General features: G+C 32.4%; 2 protein-coding genes across 2 annotated transcripts; one reads left to right on the top strand and one right to left on the bottom strand.

The window, feature by feature from the left end:
* Nucleotides 1-326: 326 nt before the first annotated feature.
* Nucleotides 327-3409, top strand: LOC100783693 (purple acid phosphatase 2-like). Its single transcript, NM_001255269.1, is given in 8 exon segments — nt 327-383; nt 777-977; nt 1233-1344; nt 1475-1704; nt 2296-2434; nt 2589-2809; nt 2989-3110; nt 3217-3409. Coding segments are annotated over 8 exon segments (1275 nt in total).
* Nucleotides 3410-13530: 10121 nt separating this feature from the next.
* Nucleotides 13531-15802, bottom strand: LOC100784578 (NAC transcription factor 56). Its single transcript, XM_003540402.4, has 3 exons — nt 15460-15802; nt 15015-15325; nt 13531-14703 (listed from the first exon to the last, which is right to left on the bottom strand). The coding sequence occupies exons 1-3, from the start codon at nt 15641-15643 to the stop codon at nt 14071-14073; spliced, it is 1128 nt and encodes a 375-aa protein (XP_003540450.1). The 5' UTR covers nt 15644-15802; the 3' UTR covers nt 13531-14070.
* Nucleotides 15803-19416: the final 3614 nt, after the last annotated feature.

Consider the following 19416-nt stretch of genomic DNA (forward strand, 5'->3'; position numbering starts at 1 on the left):
CTTATCAATTGAGTCTTTCTAATTTTCTATTTTTTAATAGATAAAAAAAGATTAGAAACTCTTTGCCACTTGTCAAAGCCTTGCCACCGTCTCTGTTATTAAGTTATTATTATTATTGTGCTATAAATAAGTTGAGAAGAACAAAGTGTTGAACACTTCAACATCTCTTAATAAAGATTAGAAATCGACATATGGGGGGAGCAAAGAGTTACTCTTGTTTTGCAGTAATAGCTGTGGCCTTGGTTTTGCTACTTCTGAATGTGGCTGTGGTTTGCAATGGAGGCAAGACAAGCACATTCATTAGGAAGGTTGAGAAAACTGAGGACATGCCCCTTCATAGTGATGTATTTGTTGCCCCTTCTGGCTATAATGCTCCTCAGCAGGTACCTCTTTTTCCTCCTATAAACATCGTAGAATTTGGGTGTGACATTACCTTTTGTATATATTATTTTTGTCACATTACTGGTCAATGTAGGATTTTCAAAGCATCCCTTAAGTTTACATGACTAAACATCTTTGGATGATCTGATAACAAGCCAATAATAGGTGGTCTGATAGACTCAACAACAACTATTAGGATAATCTATGATACAATTTTAGATTTTAGATTTTAGCCTAATTCAACCCGAAAAATTAATTTATCTAGCAAGAGTTGCATTCTACTTGTATACTTTATTTTAGCTATATAAGTATAATTGAGATCTCCAATATTTCACGACATTAATTAATGTCTTTTATTGGTGACAAATTAACATGTTTTTGTATTTGTTTTGTAGGTTCATATAACACAAGGTGACCAAGTGGGAAGGGCCATGATCGTGTCATGGGTGACTGTGGACGAACCAGGAAAGAGTCTAGTGCATTACTGGAGTGACGCCAGCCAGCACAAGAGAGTGGCCAAGGGAAATCATGTCACATATAGATACTTCAATTATTCTTCTGGTTTTATACATCACTGCACCCTTAGAGATTTAGAGGTAAGAGGGCATGTAATTACTGCAACACCTAACTCTTGTCTATTTTATTTTAGGCAAATGGTGAGAACACTGATTAAGGAATTTTATAAAGGTTTTTATTGGGATGCATAAAATTATGTTACTTATAATCTTTTTTTATGCTCTTATGATTTCTACAATAAATACTTACTCCTTTTATTAGGGCACCGATTCATAAAACCCTTTATTTTATCACACATTAGTAAGGTTGTTAACTCAAGTTTTTCATTTTGGCAGTTTAACACAAAATATTATTATGAAGTTGGAATTGGGCATACTACTAGGCAATTTTGGTTTGTGACTCCTCCTGAAGTTCACCCTGATGCGCCTTATACATTTGGTCTCATTGGCAAGTTTATATTCTCTCAAAACTACAATGTTTGGTTGCTTTACACTTACTTTTTGTAAACCCAATACTATTGACATTGAGGTTTAAGAATGCCAAATTTAATTTTTAGATGATTGGGCTTTCTTTGCAGGTGATCTGGGTCAAACTTTTGATTCAAACAAGACCCTTGTTCACTATGAATCAAACCCTCACAAAGGACAAGCTGTGTTGTATGTTGGAGACCTCTCTTATGCAGATAATCACCCAAATCATGATAACGTTAGGTGGGATACGTGGGGAAGATTCGTAGAAAGAAGTACTGCTTATCAACCTTGGATATGGACTACAGGGAACCATGAACTTGACTATGCTCCTGAAATTGTAAGTTGTCCACTTGATTTGCTGAGATTAGTTTTTTGATATACAATGAACTATAATAAGGTTAGAACCTAAGACTTCATGCCACTAGCTAAGTCTCTACCACGAGTCTGACCTTAGAGAGTTAGAGCATGTTTGGTTATCAGTTGAAAAAGGAATTTTGGGTGTTGAATGTACTTCTAGAGAGTAAACTCATTTAGGTAACATGTTTGGTTACCCTCAAAAGTGTGTTTGCAAGACTTGGTGCATGTTTGGTTTTTCATCCAACTTGAAGGGCATGAATTCTAAGACAAAATCCAATGGTCCAACGAAAATTGAACCCAAAAGCAAGGGTGGGGATGCTTTTGCAAATTTCATTTTGCTGCCAACTTACATTTGCACTAATAAACCAAACATGCACGGTTGCTTTTGCAAACTTAAGTTTGCAAACTTTAATCTAAACATACACTTATTTGTTCGAATTATTTGTATGAGTTTGATATTATTCTCAATGTAATTCCTCAAACTTGAAATTATGATTCATGATTCTTCTACTAAATGCAAATTTTAGTACATAAGTAAATTCTAAAGACCAAAATTGATGATACTTTTCAGGATGAAACAGAACCTTTCAAGCCTTTCCGCCACCGTTACTATGTGCCTTACAAAGCATCCGGAAGTACTGAACCCTTTTGGTATTCTGTCAAGATAGCTTCGGCACACATCATAGTTTTGGCTTCATATTCAGCTTATGGTAATATTAGATGCACCATTTTTTCTCTTAACATTACCTTATAATCTTAAAGTTTTGCTGAAAAGATTATTGTTCATAATTCAAAGCTGAATCGCTTCCTTATATTTTTCATATATACACCTTTTTTGCACTAAACATCATTTTCCTTGTTCAGGCAAATATACTCCCCAATATGAATGGCTTGAGGCAGAGCTACCAAAGGTTGATAGAACCAAGACCCCTTGGTTGATTGTTCTTGTGCATTCTCCATGGTATAATAGTTACAACTATCATTACATGGAAGGGGAAACCATGAGGGTAATGTTTGAGCCTTGGTTTGTGAAGTACAAGGTTGATGTTGTGTTTGCTGGTCACGTCCATGCCTATGAACGAAGTGTAAGTGCTAAAAAGTGCTCCATTTCATTAGGTGTCATGAATCTAACATTGCTGGGGAGAATGATAAAACCACAACAATGCTATAAATTTTTTCATACTGTCAATCAATTATAAATCATCTTAAATATAAACAATCTTATCGTACTTGATAATTTATAATTATATGCACCCCATATCAGGAACGAATCTCCAACACTGGATACAACATTACCAATGGTCGATGCAGGCCTTTGAAGGACCAGTCAGCTCCTGTATACATAAACATTGGTGATGGAGGGAACATTGAAGGCTTGGCAAGCAAGTAAGCTCTATAAATTTTTTCTTCCTTATATTAATGGCTTGTCTAATGTCTCTTCTATAACAAGTTTAATTTGATTACTGATTTGTGTTTTTTCTTTGCACTGCAGCATGACAAATCCACAGCCCGAGTATTCTGCATACAGGGAAGCAAGTTTTGGGCATGCCATTTTGGAAATAAAGAACAGAACACATGCTCACTATAGCTGGCACCGAAATGAAGATGAATATGCTGTTACAGCTGACTCTATGTGGTTTTTCAACAGATACTGGCATCCTGTTGATGACTCCACAACCAAGTGAACTAATAGGATAGTTCTGCAGAGTTTTCCTATCTAAAAATATCCGTTTTATAATGTATTGTTGGGTGATGTACACTTGTTATTGAAGTAAATTCAATGTTTTCTTTGGTAAACCTTGTTTTGTTGCCCTCGGTGTCAGTTTTCTGAGTGTTTGAATTTTTTCATCTAAAATCTGATGGATCTTCCTTCACTGAATTCATTCTTGACATTTTTAATCTCTAAAAACATATTAGCAACCCAAATTACCCCTTAAAAATATTAACTAAAATAGGTAAAGAACTAAAATGTCTTAAATTTGTTCTTCCTTTTCATTAAAATGATTCAAGATATTCATAAAAATATTAGAATCTCTCATCTGTAACAAATGATTGAAGATGACATAGAATTAGAATCAATGTTATTTTATTATTACATGTACTAATATCATTATATAGGTTTTTTTTCAGCAAAAATATTATATCGGGTTCGGATGAATTTATCGGGTTGAAATTTATGAACCCAATGTCAAAACTTAATTAGAATTGGATCAATTTAAATAAACTCAATTTAACCCAATGACTTGGCCAAACTTGAAATGTAGTTGAATTGGGATGATTGTGTTGGTTGATCAATTGCAACTGGCTTACATTCCAACTATTTTGTTTTCAAAAATTAAATTAGATGACTATTTCTTGTAGGAGTAGAATTGGGTATTTATTTTAAAAATTGGACGGTGTGTACATATATTGGAAAAGAAATTTTCAAAGTTAAAGCATTTTGAGGTATTAACATAAAAGGTTATTCTAACGACTATTTCGTCCATATATACTACTAACTATAATATTTTCGAAATCTACTAAATGCTCAGTTGGAATAATGGAGATATTTTTTGACGCGGTAGCTGCCAACAAAAAGAAGCCATTGGAATTGGATGAGCCAACCAGATGAGTCAATCAACAAGTTTGGTAAACAAGATAAAATATAACAATTTTTTTGGATTATATAAGAATAGTTAAAATTATTAGAATCTAGTCTTAAAATATTTTATTTTTTCTTCTAATTTACTTTAAGAGAGCCGCGTCAAAAACATACAGTATATATGTTAAGAATTGAATTCCTTAGATTTACGACTCACTAGTCATCACAAATATCATTTCACAGCATTCATGATTTCACATTTTCAACTCGTTGTCGACAAGATTAATGTTGCGAACGTGACATTTGGTTCAACATAAAAATGAGAAAGAAAATAACATCAAACTATCTTCTTTCTCTTGTCACCGCCACGAAAGAAAGTAAAAAAAAAAAAAACAGAGAGAGAGAAAGAGAGAAAATGGTGCAATTAAGGAAATTTACACGAATAGATTATGGACAATCATATAAATAAATTTGATATCACACCTTACCTTAAAACCTTAAGACTCAAGTTTATAAATTTTTCCTTCACTTATATGATGTCTAACTTTCTTATTCGTACACGATGTAGAACTTCACATCACAAGAATATTATTGTTTACTCATTTAAAAGATAATATTCATTTTTATCCATATTTCTTCATATTAAACAACTCTTAAAATCTATTCTTTTTTCATCAATTTTCTCCTGTATTTTTCCTTTTGCACACATCTAAAAGCATTTGGTTCTTTTGTCACCAACTCTAACACATGGTATGATGTTGTAGGGCGCAATGATTAGCAAGAGCTAAAATTTAAGCATATGGCATGTTGTAGCAAAAGCTAAAATCTAAAGCATATGCTATATCTAAATTCACCTTCATTTCCTAAACACACCTTACAGATCATCTAAGATTCCAAGAATGTATGATGCACATACAAATCTCACTATCTTAGATATCTACCATTAGATTCTTCATTTTTTAGGTGTATTTATATTTTGAACATGTTCGATTGTCCCTCAGAAGATCTTGTGTTATGTGTTGTCTTTCTGTCATATGAGGCTTATTAACCTCAAATGCTGATTCAAGTGAAATTGCTACAGGATGATACCATTAATCTAAAGATTCTCATCTCCTACCCTTTTCTCACCTTTCTCTTGTTTATAAATCACAAGATTAAGCTAAGAATAAAGAACAAATCCAAAAATCACATCCTCTAAAAACTACTGATATAGTTCTATGTGTAACAACATTATAGTATTATTAAGAATTTGCTACCACAACAGATCCTGACAAAGTGAATAAAGAAAAATACCCTGCGGTCCAATTTCAATAAAATAAGAACAACCATGAGATGAATACACCATACATCCTAATAGCATAGCATCTCAATTTGCCACACCAAATGGGTAACAAAGCAAAAGTGCAAAACTTTATTGCAAGAATATTTCCAATTCCTATAATTATGAGACAGACAGCAAATAATTGTTATCACTATCAACAGGCAAAGGAATAATAATGCACACATAAATCACTAGTTTAAGTTTTTATCTAACTAACTCAAACATCAATTTTTTGTTTTGTTATGTACCCAATTTTTCAGCATTCAAAAGACAAGGATCTGAAACTAGATCACCCAATAGCAAAAAGACTGAAGCTTGATAAAGAATATAGAATAGTCTAATTTCATTGGATTGTCAAACTCGATTGTACAAACATCCAAAGGAAAAAAAATTAGGCCATGGACATGTTAGAAAGTCTACTTGGGGTTGGTCTGAAATTCAACCATCTAAGGCCCAAACGTTTTGGTGGTGGTGTGAGTGCTCTTCTCAGGATCTCTTTGCTCGCCACGCGCCTCTTCTTCTCCCCTGGCACCACGTACCCGTGACGCGCGCACCGAACCGAACCGGGCCGGTTCGAGCATGTGCAGGCCGGTCTGGACCGGGGAACCACGGCCAAATACCCACCATGGTGTTGCCCATCACTCAAATCACCCATCTTGTGCCCGGAAAAGGACACCTTCGGTGGAAGTTGTGAACTTTCTTCGGTTTGTTGCTGCAGGGTATTTTGCATTTTCCCTTCTCAAGGAGAAATTTAGAAATTTTGTGTGTGTGTGGTTTTTTTTTAAGTTGTGGATTTTGTTAGGTTTGGAAGATGTTTTGAGCCACCCTTATGAAGGAGGATTTGGAAAGTGGAAACTTCGAGTGTGGTTTTGGTTAGGAAGAGGTTTTGAACTCCCTTTTGAAGGAGGATTTGGAAATTGTGTGTATGGTTTTGGAAATTTGATTTGGTTTAGTTTGGGAGAGATTTTGAAACTAGGGATTTTATATTGAAGGGGAAGGTTCAAGAAATTTGGTGTTTTGTGTTTGGGTTTGGATTTTGGAATGATTGACCAGTTTGAAGAAGACTTGGTAATGGAATCGTTGGGATTGGAGGAGTGTATAAATAAATGAGGGCGAGTAGGAAGGAGTGAGTGACCAAAATGTTTGATTTGACCAATACTTATTTGGCGTGTGTGAACTTGGAATTTGGTCAATTTGCTAGTGCTTGACACACACAAATTTGAAATTGGAACGTTTGGAGTAGGAAAAAAAAAAAAACAAAAACTAATTGTCTAATTGGCTACTAGTCTAGTACTTGTTTCTCACGCATTGGAGCTGGAGGCAGTGAGAAGGTTCAGAAAAAAGAAGGCTTGTTCATAACTGGCACTGGGCCACCAAAGGCCACTTGACATTGATGGAGGCCACATGGGGAGAGGGGAGGGATGCTTTATAATGGAGGAGAATCAGCCTCCACATATGGTATCTTTTGCCTACCTATGGTTATAGCACACCAATTTTTGATCACAAAATGCGCCATACAGCTAAATCCCATCACAAGTGCTTAGTTGGCTATTTGTTGGGCACATTGGGTCTTGCTTGGGAAAACCAAGACCTCATTTTTCTCACTGTACTCTTCTCTTTTTCGGATCCAACTCCAAGTTCCAACCCATGCCACCCACTTGCTCTTCTCTTCATTATGATGTTGAATTTTTTTTTTCCCGCATTAAGAGTGTTCCTTGATTATTTAATCAAGGGTATATTACTTTCCGTATGTACATAATATCTTTTTTAACAATACTTTTTTTTCATACGTATGGTTAGAAATGATTCAATGAGTTTAGTTTATTAAGTTAGCTTGTTTAACTATTAAACAGGTGAGTTGGTAATTTTTCAGTTATGAATTTATCCAAATTAATGAACTAGAATATTAATATTTCTAATTTTGCTCTAAGTAATTTTTTGATGTACTTGAATAAGAGATGGTAAAATTAATCATGTTAATCGAATTGACCTAAATCTTATATTAAAATATATGATTTAGACTCTAAATTTTGAGTTTGAGTTAAACATAGACTTTTAAAGCCCAATCAATAAAGTTCATGTCAAACCATTTTTTTAGTGGTTTTTTTTTTTGTTATATTTTTTCAGTCAGAATGCTTGAATCCGATATATTATTAAAAGAATTTGAGGTCAATTCTACTTAAATAAATGATATGTTAGTTTTATACTTTTAATATAAATAAATCTTTTCTTTACTTTTTTATTTCTTGAACTTGTGTCTATGACTACGCATAAAAAAGGCCATATTATTGCAAAAAAATAAAATAAAATTAGGACATCCTGGCTTATCTGGTTCTTTTATAATATCTCCATCTAAGATTTTCCGCAAATAATTGGAAGGCATGGTACAACTTTTATGATTGCCACACTCTATCATATATACCCCAAAGTGGGTTCTAATTATCTGGCTTTCGTTTTTCTTTTCCTTTTCTCCCAATTGATTCAGTGTAACATGTTGCCAAAGACACGAGAGGCCCAACACAAAGTAGTGTTTTTATATGTGGGGGAGAGAAAGAGAGGGAGGGATTTAACCTACCTACGTGCCCTGTGGTGGTGGGGCTGTGCCAAATTTGACTAGATGCTAATTGACTGTTTTCCCACATATTATTATATATCATTTGGATGGTATTTGTAGTTAGTTGGATATAACAACATATCAATCTAACTTTAGTGTCATATGTTAATTAAAGATTTTAAGTTTAAGACCTGATTTTGTATAAATTTATAATAAAAATATAACAAATTTTCAGAGTGAAATATAAATTTATGTAAGACTTATTATTTAAGATCTCAAACTAAGATCCACGATTAAAAAAAAAAGTCCATAAAAAAACTAGATAGATCTTCAATTTTAATCTACCACTAAAATTGTCACAATCAAGATTCAAATACCATCTTCCATATATTCTTTTATTTTCGGCAAGTTCCATCCATGAAAAGGAACACATTGATGATACCCTCAATTATTAACTTAAAATACAAGAAGTCAAAAACTAGATAGATCTTTCCCCTGATCATCAAAATCACTCCACCTCCCAAACTTTTTTCCAAATTGTTCTCTTGTTTTACGGTGAAATATATAGTGCTAGACCATACAACTTGGTTATAAAGACCGTACAAATTGGTTTTAAAGCGAACATCTATTTTTATTCTCCGGAGAAAAAAGAATATCAAAATAGCCTTTTCAATATATATATATATAAGGCTATATTAATTTAATCATTTTAAAAAAGTAACACCCATTTAGTTTCCAAGTCATAAAAAAGACATTAATTTAGTTTATTAATCATATAAATTTGATATTAATTTCTTAATCATGAAAAACCACACCACTTTAGTTTTTCGGTCTACTTATGTAAAAAAGACAATTTTGATGATGCCCCTTCATATGATTAATTAAGGAACTAAATAAATGTCAAAGTATTTTAAAGAAAACAGATGACACTTTTATATTCAGAAAATTAAAATGAGGATTTACTCACATTTAGTTAAAAATTAGTAAGTTTTTTTCCCCATTGTATGGGTATTTTTAAAATATTTATGTAAAAATTAAAAAATAAAAATAAAAGTAATTGTAAAATAATCACATTGTTAATAATGATGAACTCACATATTTTAAGAAAATACGTGCTATAAGATGTCTTTATTATAAAAAAGGGATAAGATCAATTATGTTAAAATTTTAAAGTTAAACTACTTAATATGTAAAATACAAAATGAACCAATCTAATTAATATTTGAATAATTTGTTATTAATTTTCTAATCATGTATATCAAATTTCACTTAATTAATTTTGACATTAACTTGTTGTTTTGTTCTCTAGCAATAGATATTTACTTATACGTTAAATAAGACTAAAATATAATTTTAGTCCTTATATAATATATAATATTTATTTTTAGTTCATCTAAAATTTTTTGTTTGTTTTTTTCTCCTAAATTATAAAATGTATCAGTTTTGATCCCTACGAGTGGTACGGTTTAGACTTATGATAGTACTTGGACGACCAAAAGTTTCAAAATTAGAAGGACAAAAATATATAAATTTTTAGAGATACTAAAATCAAACTTTACATATTATAGAGAAATCAAAAATATACTTTATCTTTTTAAATTATTATCTATCAAAATAAAGTATTGCTATGAATTATGAATTATTTTTATATTTTCATGAAATTTTATAAACCAAACCTACTTTGTAAAAACTTGTAATTTAACGGTTGGATAGGTTAATTTCATATTCTTTTAAAGGTTATTAAGTGATTTTATATAAAAAATTGACTCCGATATCATTTTATCACGTAAGTGATCACTATCAAATTCTGAAGATTATATTTTATTGAATAGGAGTAAACTCTGAAAAAAAATTAAATAGGAATTCACTAAAGATATAAAGACTTTTCATATAAGAGAAACAAATTGTAAAAAGAAATTATTTAAATCAAGCTACATTGTTTTATGTTTATAAATTTAATATGGTGTGTAAGAATTTAAAATTCAAATAATAGGAATTAAAAAATAATAGACAAGTGCAACAAAATAAATTATGAGATACGCGACCCATTGAAAACTGAAAATAGATCTTAAAAGTCATCTGTGCTCTAAGAGTGAAATGTAGATATACTTAATTCTAATATGCAAAAGTTGATAAGAAAATAATATTAAATTGACAAGTTAAAGAGCAGGATTTTATAATTTGAGATAAAATATATATATTTTTTCTACAAAACACCTAAAGTTCGTCTTTAATCTTTCTAAAAATATTTATTTATTTTTCATCTTCATAAAATTAAAATATATAATTTTTATCCAGATCTAAATTTAGACAAATCCAAACTCATCTGACATTTTTAAATGCAGAGATTAAAAAAAACATAAAAAAATTGCAGAAAAAATAGAATAATAAACCACAGTGGGAGTTAAAAACTATGGCAAATTGTAGGAAAAAAATTTGCAAAGAGCCCCTTTCTCCCAAACCCATAAGAGCCACAGGGCCACCATCAAAACCACCAAACACCACCCTAGCGCCACCATCAAACCACCAAACACAAAACGTTGATGTGCGAGTGCGTGTAAGATCCTCGTCGTCTAGGGCCTGGTTCACCGATGATGTGCGAGTGCCAGAACTTCACCAGCGGTGAAGTGCAGCGCCTGCGCGAAGTACGCGTCCACGATCTCCGGGAGGAGCTCGTTGGCGAAGTCGAGATTATCCATGGCGACACACTCCGTACATTGGAGGAGAAGAGCGAGGAGTTTGAGACCGGACGACTCGCCGCCGTGAGGTTCGGGATCGAAGGCTTGCTCCTCCGCGGTTTCCGCGGCGGTTATTTTGCCGGAGAAGTTGGTTGGCTTGAAGGAAGGCTCGGCAGAGGGTTCTGGCTTCCGCGGTGGGAGATCTAAAAGCGTGTTAGGAGGAGAAGGAGAGAAAACAAAGTTCCACGTGTCCAATTTTTATTGAATACAAATCAGATACGTAGTTTGAATTCTTTTGAAGCTGTAAAGTAATTTATTATAATTTTAGAAAGGATAAAAAATAGAAGAATTAACAAAATTCAAACTTGAAAATCATAGGGGATTTATTTTCTCTGTCTATCTTTTTCTTTTTATGAATTTTCGCATATGGATACATTTAGGCAGTGTGAAAGCATCATGCACAACTGAGGCATACCAACAGCAGCAATAATAGTGCAATATATCGTTATGATATCTATTCCAAAACGAAGGACAAATTATGCTAAATTTTATAAAGTTGATTTGTATTCTTTCCTGAGAAGGGAATGCAATTAAAAGGGGTATTAAATTTGTGTGGTATTAGGATAATGATTCCTTTAGATGATAGCAAGAATGGTCCCTTAGAGTCAAGCCAGAAAGAAAGGCTAGCTGCTATTGTTGTCTATTTGCGTGACCTCTGGGTGGTGGAATATAGTTAACTACGTCTTATCACTCCCACCAAAGATAATGACAACCATGCTCAAATATCTTCCATGCCCTTTTCAGATTCAAACAAACCTGCCCTAGCTGCTAATTAACTATATATATAAAGCTAATAAATAAAAGAATAATAATAATAACGATATTCAACTTATTTATATACTACTTAAATATATGCTACTATATTATTCTCTCCATCACTTCATTCTTTTTGTATATACTTTTTCTTTTTTCTTTTATTCGTAGAAATGAAAAACAAGTATACAAAATTTATAATAACTTAGGAATCAACTCAACCAACTAATATATAATTCCCCTTTGTCTCTACTCGTGTATATAATTTTTAATATTCTTTCCCCTCAATAGTCATGGCCTATTATTGACCATAGCTTATTTACACTCCTGCATTGAAGTGCATGTTTGAAAAATTTGTTATTGTTGTTATCTGGGTGTCTGTCATGAAAGAGATGTATCCAAACAAGTGTGTAGTGATTGGTTTGCATGATGTGAAATTGTTTGTTTTGCAGCTTGAATCATTCGTTAAAGTGATGATATTAGCCCGTGTCTGTCGCAAAAAACTATTAGATAATAAGTAATCTTAAAATATCAAATATTTAAATCTTACCCAATTTTGATATAACATATATTTATAATTTTTTTTAAACAATTAATAATATTTAATAATGCGTTATATAAAAATTAGTTGGTTAAAAATAATTTTTTATCACTTAATTTCTCACATATATTCTATCATCTCTTTCTCTTGACGTGTATTATCATATACTAATAATTACAATTTAAAATTTGTATTATAAACTACATCTGGTTGTGACTCCTGAATTAATTATCGCAAATTAATTTGATATTTTCAGACTATACACAGACACGTCATCTAGAACTTTGATGTGCGCATGTCGAATTGACTATGATTAGGTAGGGTGAAGTGTCAGAGTTTCTGCAGATGAGAGATACTTGGATTATCTGTGTGAATTTATTTGTACTGGATTTGTAGAAAGAAAAAAAGAAAAAGAGTAACTTATCCTAAGATATGGGCTGTACGAGTCAATGACATTTTTAGAAGGGAGAAAATAGGGGAAAAAAATTGACAGCATGAAAAAACTAGCCCCGGATAATCATGGAATCAGAGCATCACAAGCCACAAATTCTTTAATAACATTGAGATTTAAGATAATGTGATAAGCTTAATTAATTAACTCGATCTTCTATAGGCAGTGCATCAACATCCACTAGGACTTGTTAGGATCATAGCTCCCAAGATGGCATTTGCTCCAGTAATAATAACATCTTATATATTAAATAATACTATGTGAAGGGATATGATTAGCATATTTATTGTCTTTATGTGTCAAAACATGAAAACAATGAATTATAATAATTAACTTATTGACAATTGATTTTTTTTATTTATAATTACTACTAGCTATATTTTAATTAATATAAAATAAGACAAATATCATCATTTGTTATGGGAAAATTTTCGTTTTCAAATGTTGAGAACGAGATGAGTAGGAGCAAAATTCATAAACTGAATTGGTGCGTATAAAATCAGAAAAGTCCCTAGCTAATAATTAAGTTGCACATGTAGATCTTCCTACATCCCATAGGACGTGGCGAAAATTATTTCATAACAAACAAAATAATATGGCATACTTTATGTGTTTATTTACTGATACCAAATGTTCCAACTCAATTAGATTCGTCTGGAATAATTCTAGGCAAGAGGATAAAGATGTGAGTGAGACTAATAACCTTCTGGCTAGGTTACATGCAGAGACGTGATCGAGAATTCGTTACCATATATTATACTTGAACAAACGAAAATCTCGTTACTATTGTGCTAACTTAACCTTCGTGGCGCATAGATAAAACCAATGAAAATTAAGTCCTTATATCAAGCTCTTGAGAGAACAATATACACAATACAGTGACAAACCATAGTCACCAATTTGGCTTTAATTAAAATATCAATAGATCGTTCTTCTACAGTATATGATCCACACAAAGCTCATTTGTATCCTAATTGATCAAGGTATGCATATAACAGCTGAGTCGAAATAGCTTTTCTCTTTTAAATATTTGAATACATTAAGAGCACACCACCATTTTTTTATTATTTACATACCAATAAAAACAAGCAAATATCTATATATACGTATAAAGCTATATTAAAGTTTAACTAAAAATATCCCACGGCTTCACCCTCACCTTTGGTGTTGTTATTGCTTGCAGCTACCTCCAATGGTTGAAGAACTTCATTGGGTGATGAGGCCCATCTAATTGATCAAAGTCTAACAACTGCTTCCAAATTCCTAACAACCAAAATCTCAATATCCCATTAAAATCTTTACAATCTAATAGTGTAAGTTTCCACCAGCTGAGAATCATATCGTATAGCCTTCTTATAGTAATTCAATATCTCCTTGTTCATCAATAAATAAAAACCTGAAATTGTTCTAAGCATACCAATTCATTCCTGGTATTTGGTATGTTGTTCTTAGAAGTCCATCGCCTATTGACCCCAACATTGATTGTTGGTGCAATGAAGGGGTTTGAGGGAGTTGATTAAGCAGAGTGGCAATAGAGGAAGCAGTGCCATTCTCTTGATCAGCCCTCACAACACTTCCATGATTATTATTGTCCCCACTTTCCAAATTGAACCTTCTGTTCGAAGATGATGTTCCTGTCACATCCTCATCGTTCCAATACAGTGATGAGAGTGTTCTCTTAGAAGTGTTTGAAGAGTGAGTCATGGTTGGCACAAAAGAAAGCTCTGCCTTGGATCCCCCTAAGTGAGATGACATGGCACCAGGCGTAGTAGTAGCAGTAGTAGTTGTGTTCATCCCTCCGTTGTTATTACCTATCATCATCCCTTCCAACAAGTTGTGTTCATTTTCCAACATTGCACCGCTGTTGTAGGCTGTGGTCATCTTTGAAAGATGATGAAACCTCGCACTCATGTGGCCCACGTTGATGGATGGAGGAATCCCTCCAATCATGTCATCCATTGAATCTTCCCTTTCATGCTCCATGGGTGACCTATGCGTGTTGCTCTTCTTGTAGATTCGGCACAGCACCCAATCATCAAGCTAGACACACACCAACACAAAATTCAAAAGCACCACCAAATTCAGAAATTACCCAAAGGGATGGATAGATATATAAAGCGTAATATTTAATTCATGGACAAAACTTAGATAGAGTTCCTATCAAAATTGGACTTCAATTCTGATTAAGATACTGTATGACTGTAAAATAATTTTACACGAAAATTCAAAAGAAACTATTCATTATATACCAGAACGTTTTATCGCATTAACAAATAAGATAATGTGGGAAAATGATAAAAAAATCTAATGAACATTTGACATGTATACAAAATCAAATTATAATGAATTACCCTTAGAGTGTTTTTCTTGTTGCCCAAGTCACAACCAGGAGGAGGCCTATTGTTAGGCTTGTTATCAGCAAGCCTATACTCATGCATGATCCAATTGGTTTTGATCCCTCTTGGGGGCTTCCCTCCATAGAAAACCAAAGCCTTCTTCACCCCAACCTTTTGGGTCCCACCAGAGGTCAACACAGGCTTATCAGTCCCAGTAGCCTTCCAATACCCTGATGTGGCCGCCCTGTTTGGCCTCGCGCCGTTCGGATACTTCCTGTCCCTCGGTGTAAAGAAATACCACTCCTGCTCCCCAAACGCGGCCTTAGCTGTTAACCACAAACAAAATATAAAGAAAAATCATAATAATAATAAATAAAAAAAACAAAGCAGACCCATTTGAGTTTTGAACGTGAAGTTTGAATCTTTTGATTCGTTGGATGAAATTAATTGAAGAACATACCGGGTAGCTCCCATGGATCGAACTTGTAGAGATCAACCTCGGCGATTATGGCTACCGGAAGAGGAGCAGAAGCTGTTTTTTTCTTGAGGTAGTGAACCACAAGCTCTTCATCGGTGGGGTGGAACCGAAACCCAGGTGGCAGGTTCGGTTGTTGTGAACCGCTTGATGAGTCGGTGCTCCCCATGGTCACCACCGAACAAAGCTTAATTTTATGTAGTTTTCTTTTCTTTTAATAACTAAGGTGGGTTTTGTTTTCTGGTGGCTATGTTATGGCTATGGCTTCTTCCAAGGAGGAACACGTTATATTAGTTTCGGACGAAATGTTTTGTTTTTGTTTCCCCACATATTAAGAGTGAGGCCCATGTTTTATACCGGTACGGGAGTGGGGAGTGATCGTATGTGGGAGGGTTTATCTCAACATCCAATGGTAACGCGACATGTTGCAGGGTCAGGGTTAGTTTGGTCTTTTTGGGTGGGAGGGATTTTCCCTGTGGAGTGAGGTGGCGGCGGGTGTATGGAAGAACGGGGTGGGTGTATGATGATGACGTGAACTGGAATTCTGGCCGTTGAGAGGTTGACACGTGGGATTCCAAGTTGTGGAGAAGTTGACACGTGTGTGAGAGCCAAGGGGGACTGTGCTATTTCTTTTTTTAATTTCGTTGTGTGGGTTTTTTCACTGATAGTGATTTTTAATTGTAGTATGTGTTGTGGAAGAAAAAGGGTACAATGAAATGATAAGTGTGAGGTGAAGATAAGATTTTAGTCTCTTGCTTTTGTTGGGAGAGGATGGAGCTACCAATCCATGTGTAACAAGAAAATTACCATGCTAATCATGTGGGGTCCATGCCATAATCCCACTTTCAAGTTTCAACCATGTCAATGGTAACAATACATCATTGTTAGTCATGACATGGCTTATCATCAAGATAGTGTCTTGTGTTTGTATTTTTATATTCTTGTTAATGGAAAATAAATAAATAAAGGGAAGTCACTTCAATTCAATGTTAAGAGATAGTAATATTTTTTAAGTTCATGTTTCTTTGGCATAAAATAATTTTATTTAAGTCAAATAATATCTTTAATACTATATTAAAGATTATATTATATAATAAATACTTACCAATAATAATAATAATAATAAATTGAGGACATACTCATAAATTGTGACTGAATTAGTATATATTTTTTTAATCATATTAAATTAGTGTGTATTTAAATATATATTTTATATATATGTTAAATCATAAAATTATGTAATAAAAAATACATACAATTATAAATAGTATTTTATTTTTCTTTTGTGCGAATTATATTTGACTCAATAAATATTCAAACACGCATTTAGAGTATATTTATTTCAATATTTAAAAGTTTATTTTCAAGAATTTAAACTTGGAAATATAATCTTTTCACGTTTGCTTTGAAAAGTTTATATCCAAAGTATAAACAGTATTTTGTGTTTTTTGTTCTCAACGTCAAGGACGAGAAATTTATATATTCTTATGTTAATATTAGGTTGCGTTTGATTTGACAATCAATCACGCTGAACGATAAAACTTTTGAGAGAAATTACGTCAAATGTATCTTGAGATGCATAATTTATTGTATAAAACAAATACATACTAAAAATTCATTTTCTAACTCTGTTATGATTTTCATTTAATCATAAACTCTTATTTTTAATCCTAATCATTTTGAATTTTAAAAGTATTTCTAGAAATATTAAATCTAACTAAATATATTTTTAAATCTATTCATAAATAACATTAATGATTATAATACTCGTAATGCCATTCTTTAAAATGTAATATACCTTAAAACTAATGTCACTTAAATTTTTAAGCTCAAAATATATTTTAGTCAAAATTCTTACATGAGACTCGTTGTAAATGGAAACCATGCGCTGATCTGAAATATATACTTCTTTCTGAGATGGAACAACTAAATTAGAATCATCCTAATCTATACTTTTTTATTGTGACAAACAAATTAAGATGTTGAGGGAGATTCAATTAATACATACCAACTTGGTTTCGACACACAAAATAAATTGTTTTCTGTGATTTTCGTCTCTAATAGGCTACACTTTATATATCACTATAAAAAAAGTATATATATTCCATTTATACTAATTAAACACTCCTTACTATTAGCACTAAAGTGGCTTGAGCTAAAAAGGAAATACTAGTTTAATTTATTATATTTTCATTTTTTTATTTAAGATTGGAATTCTAATCATATTAATGATCAATTGTACCCAAAAAAAAAAATCATATTGATCAAAATTTAGCACATTCTAAGAAAAATGGAAAAGTATGTATATATTAATTTGTACATAATAAAAAATCAGTGTTCTTTATTGCTAGTCAATAATTAATTTTTAAGATATTAGAGATGAACCATTTAACTTCTATTACAACATTCAACATGGTGATACTGATAAACTGTAATCACAAGAGATTGTGGGTCTGAAATTCAATGTATATAATTAGAAATTCCATTAATTGCTTAATTAATTATAGGAGTTGTAAAAATTGAAGGAAGAAAAACTGTTTGATCAAGGAAAGCAGGATTCAAGAAAATCTTATTCACAAATGTGTTTAAAGTTTTATTTTATTTTTATTTTTATTTTTACTTTTGCCAAAATGTCTTCAACGACTAACATTACGTTGGTTAATTTAGGTATACCGGAGTTGGAATCTCTTAAACAAATCTTGAATTCAACTCTCTTAGAAATAATAATAATAATAAAGTGATTAGGAGAGAATCTACTAAAAATTATAGTTATATTTCAATTAAAGATTGATTAAGAATCCAAATGTTTCGAGTTCTGTTCCATATTGTAATGATTTTACAATTATATGTAGTCAAAATATTAGAGAAGCACTACCTAATTTAATTTGTTAGAATATGCAACATTTTGATACTAAAGAGAGGGGAGGAGCACAAGGTTGATATTTTAACACTTGGATTTCCAATTCCTATCATGTCTTTGACTAAGGCGAGTGAAGAGTGAAGTTGATGTACATAGCTGATAGCCAATTAAGAAGATAGCATGAAGACAAAAAAAATAAAATAGCCATTATATTGCCTACAATACAATGACCAAATGATCCAATCGACACCGATAGATAGAGGCTTCAATGATGGGTGGGGTCCAAATGCTAATTCCACGACCGACCTGAGGGTCCCACTTGTAAGTCACTTGCTACAGTCCATCACCATTCACCTGCCACCAATATTAAGTTGAAAATACCCTAGCTCTAGCTACTTGTCTCATAACATGTTAACATAGCTCAAGTCGTCCTTTTATATCTTGCCCTAGACTATATACCGTTAAAAATTAATTTGGAGCAAAATATACCATGTTATTATTGTAAATTTTGAAAAGTAATAATATGTTGTTGTATCATAAGGTTTGTCACAGCTAAACACGTGCTATATATATTGTGTATGGGGATTGTTGTGGTAATTGTGTAACATAATTAATTCATCTATTGGTGTTTGTCTAACTATCCCACACAATTCATGTCTGTTGATTACAACAACCCTGATTAGACTGTAATGTGAATCCAAAAAATAATCATGCATGCACTTCTCCTTTCTCTTTAATATTGTCTCTTCTTTTTCAATTTTCAGGATTTTTTTTGGGGAAAAATATAAATAAGAATATATGTACACAAGACAAGACAAGACACAACCTCACTTCATATTGGCATTAGAAAGGGAAATTGTATATATACATATAATATATGCGATCTTATATAATGGAATCATTTTATAATAAGCTCGCTGAACAATGTTTTTAATATTTTCCAATTTCCACCCCCACAACTATTTTTCACAAAAGGCAAGTTTACTCGAAATATGATTAAGCAATAAATACTTTAAAAATCAGTGTTTTTTAAGTTTTCTTCACAAGAAAAAACAAGTAAACAATTCTACTAAATTCTTCTT

This window comes from Glycine max, chromosome 12 (assembly GCF_000004515.6).
Source record: "Glycine max cultivar Williams 82 chromosome 12, Glycine_max_v4.0, whole genome shotgun sequence".
Classification (NCBI taxonomy): domain Eukaryota; kingdom Viridiplantae; phylum Streptophyta; class Magnoliopsida; order Fabales; family Fabaceae; genus Glycine; species Glycine max.